Below are 15,121 nucleotides of genomic sequence, written 5' to 3' on the forward strand. Positions count from 1 at the left end.
CCTGCTCCCTGCTGCAGCCCCCAGGGAAGAGCAGCTGGGGAGCTGCTGCATCTGGGAGCCCAGCTCTGGGAGGGGACACCTGCCCCGAGGAGCAGCAAGGAGAGCAAAGCAGCATCTGTTTGTCCCCGCTGCAAGCACCTTCTGAGGGAATAGGCACCAACGACAGGGCTTCACCCCACAAAACTCACAAAACTACGCAAGCCTTAGGAGGCTTTGCAAATAAACTACAGCAAGACAGGTTCAAAAATTAATTCCTGCTCTAATAATTAACCAGTGACAGCAGGAACAAAAGTAGGGTAGGATTATTAAACTTCTAGTTGGCTCATATTGAGGCAGCCCCCAATATCAGCTCGGCTGCTTCATTCCATAAAGCCACAATTGCCTGAGAGAAGCGTTTCAGGTGCCACGGCAGGTGGCGGTGAAGGCAGCTCCCACCCCACAGCGCATCTGACAGGGTGAAGGCTGTACAAAGATGAACCTCCCGGCACCACCAACTGCGCCAGGTGACCAAGAACTTTAGACTTTTTTGAATAAACATTTGTGGTCTTGTAACTCAGTAATCCTACAGTTACTTTCCATGGCCAATGATAAAGGTACACCCGAAGTGGCTGCCCCACACTGCCAGCAGGTCATCTTTACAGCAGGATGGGGCAGGCTACAGGTTTGCGCTTTTGCTTTTCCATTTGATTTTTCTCTTTATTTAACAGATAACCAACACTGCAGCCTGGAGTACCAGTTCGCCTCCGACTTCTCCTGAGGTTGGAGCTCTCCTCTCCTGGATCTGTGGTTGAAACTCAGAGCCATCCACAAATAACCCGACCCTCTCTCATTTTTCAGCCCTGTCTCATGAATTAAAAGCCTCTCAAAGGGAGAAGCTAGCTCACCACCCAAGTGTTAGCACGGGGCCGAGAGAGGAAAGGCGAAGGTGAGGCAGCTCGGAGTCACGCTGGCTGTACAAGATCTTGAGCTAAGTGTCGGAGCGGATGGCTGCCAACTTTAATCTCAGAGAAATAAACAACTTCAGCTCCCGCGGTGGCTACACACACTTCAGGAAACGGCTGTATTTTCAGAGGATATTGAAGAAAGGCAGTTTGCAAAGTGGTTTGGCTTAGCTGGCTTGAAAAACATTCTATATATAAATTGACTCAAACGCTGTCATAAAAGCCTAGCTACACATCCTGGCAAAATATTACATGTAAGTCTTCTAATTACATGCATGCCTTCAGCAGATTTAACAAACAGTTTTCTTGAGCGTATGCCTAATTTAACATCTTATGTTATAGGAATAGCTGTCTTGGATTTTTCGCCACAGTTTATTTTATATCTATGATATATTTTTAGAAGGTTAGGTAATTAACAGCCAGCCTTCCAAAGTCCCGATATGTCTCATTCTGTCTGCCTTCGTAATTGAGGTTAAAAGCTCCAGAAAGCAGAAAGTTGGGTATTTTACCTTACCAAAGCAACTGCTAGCCAGCTCTTTTTAAGGCTGTATTCTTTCTCTCCTTTTTTTTCTCTTCCCTTCACACGAAGACTGAAATCAGACTGGAAGCAAGGATGCAAACCATCTGAACTACTCTTAGGAAACTTTTTCCCTTTGTTTGCTCTATTAGCATTTTAATAAATCAAACCCATTTTCTTTAAAGCTAGGATTGCACAACCCGTGAGTTTGGTATTAACTCTCGTGTGACTACAAATTGCTTGCATTAAACAACCAAAAGAGAAGGCGCAAAGAGGCACGTCAGATTTCTGCACGCTGACACTCAGTGATTCCAGCAGTTCGCAGGGGCACGTGTAGACAGATGGTGCTTATCTATACGAAAACACACACTAACAAAACAAAACCTCTACACATATTGCATTTGTATATGAATTATGAAAAGGGACGTGGTATAAATATGGTATATTTATGGGTTAGGTATTCCCTCTGCATTATACAGCAATGCTTCTGCTTGAACAGAAACATCTAGCCTGTTTTGTGTATCAAAGCTACGGTGAAAATTAAATTGTCTGGGAAAGATCCACCTTGGAAACACAATTTATGTTCAAATTGCTGATACTCCTCAAATAATGCTGTTTGGATAGCCATTTACTTGGATACCTCAAAATCCAGCTACAGCCCTCCAGTCATGAAGATCATTTGTTACTCCTAGATAACACTGGTGTAAAAGCAAGACATCTGTGTAAGCATCCTGCCAAACTGAACTCAACATAAAAAGAACAGGGACTGATGCCAAATACTTCTGCAAACTATAACGTACAAATTTATGTTATTTCTTTTTGGTCACTTGCCCAATGCAGAAATATTTAGGATATGTAATATTTCCTCTAAATATACCAGAAATCAAATCAACATTCACGAAAGGAAGGAGTAAACACCACAAGCAAAAAAAAAATAAAAAATAAAAAATAAAAAATAAAAAATAAAAAAATAAAAAATAAAATACACTACTTTGGCACATTCTGAATAATCTAGAAAAAGTTTCTTTTGGTCATCTCCTCTTCAGCTGGCCATTACCAAGACCCCTGCTAGCTATGGAACCAAAGTTACAGAACATTTTCTAGGCGTGGAAGCTCATCTCTACAACCACATTACGTTAACTCATGTTCTGCTCTCCCACCTAGATTCTTCAGCTGTTGACAAAAAAAAGTTACTGATGAAAAATAAAATACAGCAGTGGCTTCTCGGAAACTTTTTCATATTACTCCTACCGAGTTTGTAATCACATTCTCTTGGAAGAAGTGACCAATATTGGATCAGACAAAAACTACTGCACAGATAGTATATGCAGTGAAAGAAATTAAAATAATAATAATTAACTAACCCAAACATTTAGGGTTTTCTTCCAAGCGCTTCTTAATTTAAGCAAGACAGTTACCTAAAAGGTGACAACTGTGCTCACTGAAATGCCAAGGGAGACATTGGGACAAGCTAAGATTATTTAAAATGCAAAAATAATAATAATAATTTAAAAACAACAACAACAAATACCAGAATAAATCTCTCTCTCCAAAACGTCTACTTGTAAAATGCCTGTGTAATATTTCCCTGAGCAAAGGAACTAAGAGCAATCACGTAACAAGAATCAGCAGCCCAAGCTGTTGATTTCTCAGCAAAGGGGTAATTACTTTCATCTTTTATACTGAACAAACAAGTTGGAAAGAAGAACAAGTTGTAACATTATCACTTTCACTTGGCTAATTTGAAAAGTTGTTCGTTTAGCAACACATCCTAGGCTTCTTTCACACTGCTTTTGGAACAGATGGGCAAACAGGGTCCTTTTTTCATCCCCTATTGTTTGGGCTTTAAGTACACTGTGCTGGTTAAAAATGGCTTTTCAAAAGCGGGCATTACCTATACTGTACTTCATATGCACCACTGTTATCTGCTGGTTAATCATTAAATCACAGAAGGGCTTAGGTGGATTAGGAAAGATGACCTCATGCTAAAAAGCTAGGTATCTTTCAGCAGGAAATCCCAGGTGAAATGAGAAAACCTAAGGCTTGCTTAATTATTCTGGGCAAGATATTGGAAGATCCCTGCCTTTGAAAAGGTCTGAGCAACTGCCGGCGCGAAACATTTTGGACTGCACCGTGAAAAATTATTTCAACCATGAAATTTGATGTACCCAAAAATGCACAAAACAAACCAAGTGCACCCTGTGCTAGGCACTGTGCAGATGTGGCACTAAGGCGAAGCCATGGGACTCGGTAAGGCTGGGTGATGGTTGGGCTTGTTGATCTTCAAGGGTTTTTCCAACCTTGATTATCCTATGAGCGTACACACACAAACATCATCTTGAGTACAAGACAGCATTTCTGGAGAAAGTCGTGTTTCACAGCTAGATAAACTGTTGCAATTAACACCTCGTATTTTGCAAACAAACACACCCATCTTCAGTTGCGAGAGGAATTATTCTGTTATTACACGAGAAAAAAAGCTATTGTTCTCCTGCTCCCACCCCCACTAACACAGCAGTTTTAATAAAAGGAAAACCAGGAGGAGTACTGAGGGTTTCTGTAATTTATTGCCACAATATCATACCCAGGTGAAAGCAAGTTAATTACGAAACCCTCCAACTGCCTTTCCCTATAAGAGCTTTAGAAAAAGGCTTTGAGCACAGGAGTGAGCTCATGTGCTCAGAGCAGGAAGGGAAGTCCCGTTTGCTTCATAGAGACCAAATGTAAATGCCGTTTGCCTTGTTGCAAATGCTGGGGCCTTCACAGAAAACTAACAAAAAGGGAAGGCTCGGGCTTAAATACTACAGCTTACTTCACCCTCGTGCTTCAATTATGGCATTTGTAGGGTCAAACAAGTGCAACATGCTACCTGAAGTTGTTTTTCCTTTGTAGTCTAAGGGGAAAAAAAGTCTTGGCTGAAGTAATAAAAGATTGCATAAATCACATTCATCTCAGGTTTTCCACTGTTGGCTTCTTTTTTTCGGATTGTACATCATTCAAATGCCTTACAAGTCAGAGCACTCAGAAGCTGCAAGCGGCTGTGTAATGCTCATGTAGTGAGTCCATGTGTATTTTATGCTGTTCAAACACTAAATTATTGTTAGTTTGGGAACATACCAGTCCTAACTTCATAGGCATTACAAAACTCGTCCATTACAGCCCCCTCCATTTTGTTATTTGCATTCTCACTTTACCAAAAAGGTTCACCCCTCCATTTAGGGCACATCAATGTTTCAGGTCTACCAGCTCCTATTAAAGCTGGTGGACATTTCCATTCACATCTCCAGACAGGACCCACATGCAGAGAGCATTGTCGTGGTAATTTTGCCCTCTAGCTCCTTCCCCCGAGAGGTTCACTTGTAGGTGAACCCTTGTCATTAAGGAGCAAGAGCTCATTGAGGGACACCACAAGAATCGCTCACGGGAAGGTCACGATAGCATCAGTTATGGTGTGAAGAGCAGATTGCCTGGTCTCTCACAGAGGCTCAGAGCATTTCAGGCTAGGACAGACCTTTCAGACAAGCCCTAATGGGTCTCTGTTGATCTCTAACAGCCTGATAAAATTTGTGGTGTGTTTTCATTAGCCTTCTTGCCACCGAAACACACCAGCTGTTCGACACGTCTGCTTCCAGCCCCTCACCACACGGAACGCGGCTCAGTGACAAACGCCGTGACCCAGAAAGCCCACTGACTTCACTGGTGTTTGGAAACCACGTTCATCAGATTCAACTAATGAAGTTTAATCAAAATATTATGGTATCATCTTCCCATGATGTTAACACCGAACCAACAGATGGTCCGAAAGCGAAGAATATTTATTAACAAACTAATCACGCTTTCCCTTTTAAGGGTAGGAAACTTCAGCACTGCTAAACTCCCTACTTTATGAATTAAGATGGCAAATCCTAAATTTGAGCACAGCCAGAGTAAATTCTAAATGTTGTAGAAGAATTTAAGCTCCCGATAACCCCAGAATGGCGATTCACTAGAAACATTTCTCATCCACATCAACGCAACGCTGCAGGCTCCACAAGCATGGAAAAAGCTAAGGTGAGACAAGACACTTGCTTTAAATTGTACAGAATCCAAACCAAGTCTTTAGAGATGGATGGACTATCAAGTTCTGTGAACATTAAATCAAAGATTGTATATATTAACACCCAGCTACAGGAGCTCAGCATTTACCTGAGACTTGCCCTATTAGTATAGAGTATTTCATGGTTCAGTTAGTATCATTTTTCCACAACAGGGTTTACACATAAGGTCTCTTTAAATTTAATATTCATCTTCTTGCTCTTAGATGCTTATTAAACATGAGAAGACAGGGGGAACGCTTAAAATAAACATCTTTTAGGAAGATTGAAAAATATGCCTGCCTTTGATTACCATCACGTCATTATAATTACATGCGATGTTATAATTACAATATGCTAGGATTTATAAGGCAGATAAACTACAGAGTAACGCTTTGGATTGCCTTTTGATATGACAGTATGTTAATTACATGACTCAGCACGTTATATTCAAAGACAAACTGCTGAATGTCCATTCTGCAAAGCAGAGTTCACTTTTATGTCTCTATTCTGAATGAGTACAAAAAAAAAACAAACAACAACCAAACAAAAACAAGACAGCCTGCTGAAACCTTTCTGTCCAAAATTAATTATTGATGAATACACTTTGTCCCGATTTAATTATTGATGAATACACTGAGTGTATTTAGCTTCTAATTTTATTGACTGCTGAATGTCAAAGTTAATGGATAGCCATAAACACTTAAAGAATGACTGCTCTGAGTATCAAGATCTACTCCATCACAAAAACAAGGCTCTTTCAGGCCCGTCTGCAAAAGGCAATCTGGGGAAAAAAAAAGAAAAAAAAAAAAAAGAAAGAAAACCTTCACCTGGAAAGATTAATTATTTCACAATCAGTAAAATGGCAAAAGAAGCCAATCTTTAAGAACAGTGCTGAATTTGGCTGAGTAGGAAGAGAGGTCGAAGGCAGGTCACTGACACCTAGTATAGTCACTCACTGCCCTCCTCCACCCCTCCCCTTTTTAAAAATAAGGAAAAACAAACAAGCATGGCTTTATATAGCACAAATGAACAATTTCTTTAAAAAGCTGCACTTAAGCTGTAGAAAGAAAAGCAAATCAAGGCATCCTGAACTGGCACTCGCTCCTTAGCCTTGTTCTTTCCAACTGGTTGGAGAGCTGGCCGAAGTGTCTGCATTGCTATGGACTTCCCAGCAGCAGCCTTACTTCCAGCAAGATATTCTGAGGCCACCTTCCCCACCCTAAACTCAGCAGTTTTTTATGTTCTCATGCTGAGCCTTTTCCTGTACTGCGAGGTGCCTTAAAATGAGCACAGAATGCTTTGATTCCCAGTAAGCACAGCTACTCCGTGCTGATCTCCAGCACGCTTGGTGTGACTTACTAATTATAAAGCAGCACATCTCCAACATCATCTGCCATCCCTACACAGCCCATCAAACCAAGTAACATGCCTGAGCCCGGGGATTCAAGTATAAAAAAGCCTCGTATACCCTTAATCCTTCTGCTACCAGCTTCAGAGGCAACACACGGACCCGTGCATCTTACTCATTCCCCTTTAAAACCATACATTGATCGTTCATACTTCAAGGTGCTTTTCACTTACTCTCCTATACTCTACTCAGAACCAAAACAAAATTCAAAAGCAGAATTTATCACGTAATGGGGACTGATTCAATTAGACAAATGCAGCTATTTTCTTCAATAGTTGAAGCCACTTCCTTTTAGGACAAAACATGTGAAGCTGTTAATATGCTGACAGCAGGAACAATACTCACAGTTACTTATAACTCCTCCGAGTGGATCACCCTTGAAATCAAACTCAATATCCATGTATTTGCCCTGTGAAAGCAGCACAGTTTAACACTGTAAGTTCTGTTTAAGAAAAGCTCTCTGAGACATTTTTAACAGTTATTTGATAATTTTTCCCGGCTAAAAGAGCAATGTGGCAACCTCTTGTGCACGCTATCAGATTTTGAAAAACAGAAAATGATTCGAGGCTTCTAATTTCACTATCACAGATGGAGATTTTCATGACAACTGCTTTGTTCAGGTCTACAACGCAACCCAGTAATTTGCTCACTTGCTAAGCAAGACACTTTTGTTGGTTGTATCAAGAAAACATAAATTACACAGACTTTCACCCGAACACTAACACCACCAAACAGTGTTTGTGGCCGCGTAGGCATTGCCACGCTTATTAACGGAGGAATGCAGGAAGAAATTATGTCCTAGCAGACTTATTTTCTCAATGCAAAATCTCCCTGGAGCGTGAATCAGAGCACTTAGAGGCTCGCCACTCGGTCTGCCTCGCAGGACCGGCTGGCAGCGATTACAGCTGGTAATTGCGGGGTGTCTGTCCATCGGTGCGTGCCTGCCCTCTGAAAGCCATAGATTTTTCCCACTGAACTCTCCGCCTCGTAACTCAGGAGACCGGAGGCAACAATTAGCAGGCTGTCACCACAAGAGCCACTCTGCTGTAGGGCCGCCGTGCATTTCCTTGTGCGACTTTTTCCGCATCACGCTGCTCTTTGCATCGTTTTAATCGACAGAGCGGACAGATCCACGCTGGGAGCGCAGCTCACACTGGCAAGGAAGTTTAGAAAGATAAAAAGTGCTGGTAGGAATTCAAACCAATTCCCCTAGCCACGCACAGAAATGATCTCACCATCCTCTGGTGCAGAGAACAAAAACAAGCTATTGAAAGAATCGTTATGTTTATCCTTCCTTAGTGTATTTAGGAAGAGATTTCTTCTTTCTTTCTTTCTTTCTTTTTTGATTTTAATTGCAGAACATGAAAATCAAGCACTTTACACTGACTGCCTTGAAGGTATTTTTTTAATTTACTGTGTATTTTGTCAAGATTGGCATATTGAGCTCCAAGTTAAACTCCAGTCTTCTCCTGCTGGCAGCTGAAGCAGACGAGGCGGGACAATACTTGTGCTTTCATGTTTGAAGTTCATTCTGAGCTGATTCAAATTTTCGAGATAAAGAATTAAATCAGATAATTAAATCTTAATTTCCCAAGGACTGGGCCAGCTGGCTGTTTCCAGAAGTATTTTTAGCTTTGCGTTTATAAGCGAGGACTTGAAACGCGAAATACGAGTTGGTTGCACTTTGTCCTGGAAAGACTCCTGCTTGCACATGCCACCTCTCCTCCTCTTTGCTGTCTCCTCCTCCTTTCCACAGGACGTCATCTCTGACAGCTGAGCTTTTTCTGTCTCTTTCTGTCCAGCATTGCAGGGGAAGGGGCAGGGAAGTCTCCCTTTTTGAAAAAAATAAGCCATTCTTCAGTGTAGTCATGTCCCAGGCTCTTATCCATGTGCTTTTTCTTCCAACGCTCTTTTTCGTCCACGTATCTCACTCCCTCTGACTTCACTCAAGTGAGCAAATTACAAAGGTGCATTGAGTCGTCTGATTTTAGCAGCAGAAATAAATTGTGAATACACACTTCTGAGTCTCCCAACTCTAGCTTCTCCCCCCCTCCAATTGTCAGTTCCTGTAATTTCTCATTCAGTTTCATGCTAAAACACCCTCAATTCAACCACTTGATTATAAAGAGTGTAAGCAAAAAGGCAACATTACAAATACTTATTTACCAAGAAAAGGTGCAAACACAGGTTGAAACACCAAAGAGGTAAAATTAGAACCCCAATTAGGAATTTTAATGAAAAAATGTACGCATTTAGTTGGAAAATGAGATCACACAAAGATCAAACTTCTAAACAGGCCACTTGTGAGGCACACGGTCACTGACACGAAGGCCACCAGCACCAGAAAATTAAAGAACCCAGCTGTGCTGTATTTATGTTTTCATCTGGTCACAGATTTTTTTATTTTATTTTTTCTCCTTGGACAACTACAAGAATGTTCTCTCGCCAAATTATTCATTCACTCTGTGATGGCTGATACAAGTTAAAAGAGAAACAGCGAACAACTTAACGTGTTCTCCTCTATTATTATATATTATATATTCCTCTATATAATATTATATATTCCTCTATAAGGAGCTGAGATTCAGCCTTGGAGAAAATACTTACAAATCTAGAGGAGTTGTCATTCCTCACTGTTTTGGCATTTCCAAAAGCTGGCAAAAGAGAAGAACAATTAAGACCAAATCTACCAGTAAAAAAATAAATAAATAAATAAATAAAAGCAATAACATTTATGACTTTTTATACAATTAAAAAAAAAATCATAAACTTCTGAGATACAATACCCCATTCATTGCAGAGATATGAGTCACTGCAGATAGACTAAGCGTGACATTATCTCCATCAGGAAAACACCTATGGAAGTCCAAAGCAGCTTTGTGCTGACACTTCATTAACAAAAGCGAAAGAAAAACATAAAAAGTGAAATTGTTCCAAGACAAAACTGCACCTGCATTTACCGCATATCCTCAAGTCTGAATCATCACATTTATAATTAATGATTCAAAACGCTCGGACGGGCGGCCACCAGCTCAACATACACAGGACAGGAGGACAACTCAAACTCTTAAGATCACGTATTGTCAAAGCTCAGTAAGTCAAACAGGAGCATGTCCCCTGCATTAATAATTAGAGCGCTCCTACTGCAACAGGAGAGTTGATTTATGGCCAGTATTTATTTATATAACATATATATTTTCAAAGATCAAGTCAATGTTTTTTGGATAGAAATAAATACATGCTTTTAGGCTTCAACAAACTTGCATGAGTAGACTTATTCTTGATCAAAGAACTGGAGCCAAAAGGAAAAGTTTCTTGCTCCTGAAGGCCAAGGATAAGTGAAAGAATTGTTTTTAAAATCTTTATGCCCTGCAATAAATCATCTTTTCAACAACCAAATCTCAGGGCTGCATTTTCTTAAATGCAGTGCTGAACAGTGGAGTCATTTATAACCGCACCGAACCAGACACAAACGTTCCATTATAGAGCGTGAGACACGTTCCTCAGTTTTCCCTCAAGTTCATTGTTTCTGAAAGTTAATTTACAGTAGCCACCGTAGTTAAAAGAGAAATAAAGAATTCCCATAAGATAAATGCTGCATATGTAACATTTATGCCATTTCCTTGCACTGCAGCTTGACTGAAGCAGAACTACGTAACCAAAGGAAAACAAATCTAACCACAAATGCTTAATTCCTGTCTAAAATATATATAAGCGGCCAGGCTTGCTCAGCAGCCTTTTGGAATAATCCAGGGTCCAATAAGCACCAAGTAGAACAAATAATACCTTAAAATCATAAGGTACCTTTCTGTGAGCTTTCAGTATTCCTCTTGCATTAAAACAAAGATTCATAAACTAACAAGGAATCCAATGAATTTGGCATTTGAGGAGAGCAACCTCACTTTAGCAAACAAAGCTTCCATAGTCCCCCTACTATTTCTGTCTCTATCTGAAGCCTGCCTTCCAGAACCGGGATAAGAGCAGCACAGCCCTTCTCTGGGAACCCAAAACCACAGAGGGCTGCAGCCCCCCATTCAGTCTTAAGGGGAACATCAAGATCACCAAGAAAGGCCTATCCTGCATTTTTAGCAGTCTTTAAATTTTTATATTTCATCCTTTGCTGTAATCGCTTGCTTACAGCTTGTGTTTTGTGTACAGCCCGTGAACATATTTTACCCAGCCGTTCATCGCTGCTCTCAGCTTACTTTGGCTTTACCCTTCCCTCTTTTTTTTCTCTTGCTCCCACTCATTTAATGAGCACTTGATATCTGTAGACTTCAAATCCTTACACATATATACAGATAGCTAAACAATAAATAAAATGTTGACCGTCAATAGTCTGACAAGCACCGTGTACCTTCTGACCCTAGTGACATATCCTTGTACAGCAGTTATGAGAATATGGCTGGGTAGCTCAAAGAATTGTGGAAAAAACCACGCCAAGGATCAACACAACAGACCTAGATAAGTCAGCACTAACCAAGGCTCTTCTGAAGGCAATTATTAGACAATGGGAGAAAACTGCAAGCTTTGAGGACCTTACAGCCTATCTCCAGGAAAAATGCAGATCCTGTTTCTGGCAGCCAACCACTTCAAATTGACTAATTAAAAAGCAAAAATCCAGACAACCATGAAGTCCTTGATGGGAGAGCAGGAAAGGCAGTTGTCAGGAAGACAGGCTGACAGAGACACCAGACACAGGGAACAATAAGTACTAGGGAATAGCAGGCATCCATATGGATCGGGTTAGTTTTTACTAAGATCCATTTCTTCACTTTTTTTTTTTTTTTCTAAAAGAAAAATAATGTTTTACAGAGATTGTTTGTTTACTAGGGACTATAATAATATAATTCGGAAGGAAATGAATCAGAGGGATTGAACTGAAGTTAAATCTCTTGACAACAGCAGGCATCTTCAAGCCAGGCTTAAGAAAGGGTACACCCTAAGAGAGAAGCAGGAGGAGGCTGGGACATATGACCTAACTTCCTAAGCTCTCATTTAGGAAGTGAGGAAAACGATTTTGTTTTTAAGATGACCTCTCTGTAACTGAATAACTTGTGTCTGTCTTCACAGACAGCATTTTCCATGGTTCCAGACACCAAGTACGTACAAAACAACAGCAGATCCGTTTTTCAAAGCCAGCTCATGGGAGAAGCTGATACATGCAGAGGTAACACAGTCAGTTGCACACACTCCAAGAGAAGCTTACCTTCAAGAACTGGATTTGACTGCAGAAGTTGTTCTTTTACCTGGTTAACCTCTGCCCCCTTGCCACACACTGCAGCTACATATGACATGACAAGTTTGCTTGCCTCTGTGGGGGGAGAGCAAAACAAAACAGCAGTAAGTATTGACAACTGGTCATAAGGGGAACTGGAGACTTGATCTCCATCATGTTTTCATCATGCCAGACCGGAATCATCAGCACATTTCAAGTCGGATTTCTTCTCCGTTGCTGGACCACCTGGAAATGGTGAAAGAGCTCATCCTGCCACGAGAGCCCTGCCATTACACCAGTTGACTTAAATACCTGGAGTCCACCCAAGCTAAAGAGGCCACCAGGATATGGCACACTACACCTACCTCTTCATTTAGCCTCCCTAGTTAGGGAGGAAAATAATCTGTAGCTAACACGCCTGAATGTTTGATCTGAAGGTTTCAGCCTGAAAAACTAAGCCTGAGCAGTTTCAAGATACAAAACTCAATCGGTTTACATCTGCAGATACACAATAGCACAAGTGTAAGCACACAACATACAATGCTATACACATGCCATCACAACTCAGAGTAAATGACAAGTAAATAAATAATGGCAATTCAACACTGCATAACATTACGCAGCCTGTTTCAAAGTATAAACTTTAGAGTCAGTAGAGACTTCATTGAAACAACGAAACTGTGTTCAAAGTTTATACCTTCAAATAGATCTGGAACAATTTTTGGACTCCAGGCTGTGTTCACATGGATGTCGATCACCCAAACAGGAATGAAAATTTCTGATGGAAAAATCCATCCAACCCTTATGTTTTTGCTGGTTAGGACAAAGAGCAGCTGAGAAAGGATTCTGTTTATAAACAGAGTCTGTGAAGTTCATGTGACACAAGACAGTGAGATTTGAGGCATTATCAGCTGATGTACAGCGTAATGACTAGCAGCTGGAATCCCTATCAGCTCAACACAATGGTCATAAAAAAAACATTACTTGCTATTCAGAGATCTGTTACAAATTTGAGGGTTTCATTTTAGGAAAGAACTGATAAACGAGTTATCCCTTGGATTTTGATTCTTTCCTATTTAATCAAATTCGTTTGCCAGTATTCAATTACTATCCTATATTGCAAGGAATACAGAGCAAACCTGCAACACAGCAAGCAAGCAAGCACAACTCCAGGGGTGTTCATGTGGCTTCCCATCTCCCTTAACCAAGTAATTCCTCGAGCCCAGCTCTCATTTCTAAAAAACCCTTCCCTTCAGAGCTTGGAATTACCAAACTGCTTGATTTGAAACATTTGCTAAAATCTCTAAGGAGAGCTACTCAATCAAAGAGACGAGAAAGCACTGAAGCAGCAAATAAGCCATTATAAAATAATATGCAATAGGAATATATACAATGGCCTCAAGATAGGCTTTGAACATCACTGAGAGAGAGAATAAAGGCCCTTTCTTTTATTAGGAACTCCGCTTCATTGACTAAAGCCACCAGGAAGTGAATCACTGCCTTAACATCTAAAAACATCTAAACACAATGCTCATTCTGTTAATGTACCGTGTTTTCTTGCACAATGTTCCTGTTACTATCAATTATCAATATAAACAAGCTGCAAAACAAGTTAAAAAAAAATTAAAGAAAAAGAAAAGGAAGTGAAATAAAGAAAACAATTGGAGAGGGTTCAGATTCAATTCTCCCAGCCCAAGCATATCAAATGTTCTGGCTACCAGAAAACATATTCTGAAGCAGAGTTTTATTGGACCTGTACTACCAAGTTTCTTCAGCTCCAGGAATTTCCTTTACTGTCTTCCTTTCTCTTTACAATGGAAACCTATTCTCAGCTAATAGCCCCACTTCAACAACTATGGTTACGTCAAATATTAAGGAGAGAGTATTGCAATTTCTGAGTCCATTACTGTCTTGAATTTCAACCCATGCTCTTATGCTACTCTGCACTTACCTTTACAAAGAAGGAATAATTCAAATCATGGCCCATAGAGCTACGAGGTTCAGTAATTTTATATACAAATCTGAACCTACCAGAATCCTTTTTACAGAGAGCTTCAGAAACTCAACCACTCCTAAACCCTTCAGCTGAATAAATACATTAATAAGGATGCACTTCAGCTGCATGATAACTCACTGTTCCTGAGGAAATCAAAAACAAAAGAGTTTTGGTACTGAACTCCTTTCTAATGTCTGAACTCCTAGAGTCCATAATGATCATATTAGTAAGAACTCAATTATTTAATATATACTTTTACTGAACACACATGTATTTGCATGTTATTGAACTGGAAAAAATGATTAAATTACAAGAATTTGAGACCTCTCAACTGGATGCCACTAATCAAAAAAGGAAAACATGGAAAAAGGAAGCCAAAAGCATTTATCTCAGCACTCTAAAGATGAAGTTCATGCTCCAGATTTCCACTAAAAGCTTGTAAAGCAACTTTCTGTTACACATCTCAGTCTTGTTGAGCATAAACAAAGCTTCACATTTTCTCAGATTCAAAGAAATCTCTTAAATGACATGAAAACAGATACATGCATTCCTACCCACCTTTTGTAAGTCAACTCAGTTTTAAGCCGTTGTTTCAGAAATAACTGTGGGTTTTTTGGTGTTTTTTTTTTTTTTTTTGTTTGTTTGTTTTGTTTTGTTTTGTTTTACTTTTTTAAGGTAATTCTAAAGTATTCTGCAATTATGCAATCCTCACCTGATTTCCACCATTCCAGTTTTAAAATTAGCAGTAATTTTCAAGATAATTTCAGTTTTGCCTTAGAAACACAGTGTTCTGGTACACCAGCCAACCTTCGAGTTGTAGCTCAGCACAGCACGCAAAAGACTGATGAAATTTCCAAAGTAATCAGCTACTGCTATTTATTTTCCTTGGGTAAATGGTATAATCCAGCTTAAAGGTATACATTTATTAGAAGACATGCAAAAGCTTCAAAGGACTGCCTTACAGT

At 40.0% G+C, this 15,121-nt stretch overlaps 1 protein-coding gene across 2 annotated transcripts in view; it reads right to left on the reverse strand.

The window, feature by feature from the left end:
* The window catches only part of MYO1B (myosin IB), a 90,909-nt gene that overhangs the window by 42,606 nt on the left and 33,182 nt on the right, over positions 1–15,121 (reverse strand). For both annotated transcript variants that reach the window (XM_084289668.1, XM_084289669.1), the window contains exons 5-7: positions 12,152–12,256; positions 9,550–9,596; positions 7,288–7,351 (exon numbers count right to left, since the gene is read on the reverse strand). In XM_084289668.1, coding sequence (XP_084145794.1) covers positions 7,288–7,351; positions 9,550–9,596; positions 12,152–12,256 — 216 coding nt within the window. The remainder of the gene's footprint in view (positions 1–7,287; positions 7,352–9,549; positions 9,597–12,151; positions 12,257–15,121) is intronic.

Source organism: Netta rufina (assembly GCF_964035555.1).
Source record: "Netta rufina genome assembly, chromosome: 6".
Taxonomy (NCBI): domain Eukaryota; kingdom Metazoa; phylum Chordata; class Aves; order Anseriformes; family Anatidae; genus Netta; species Netta rufina.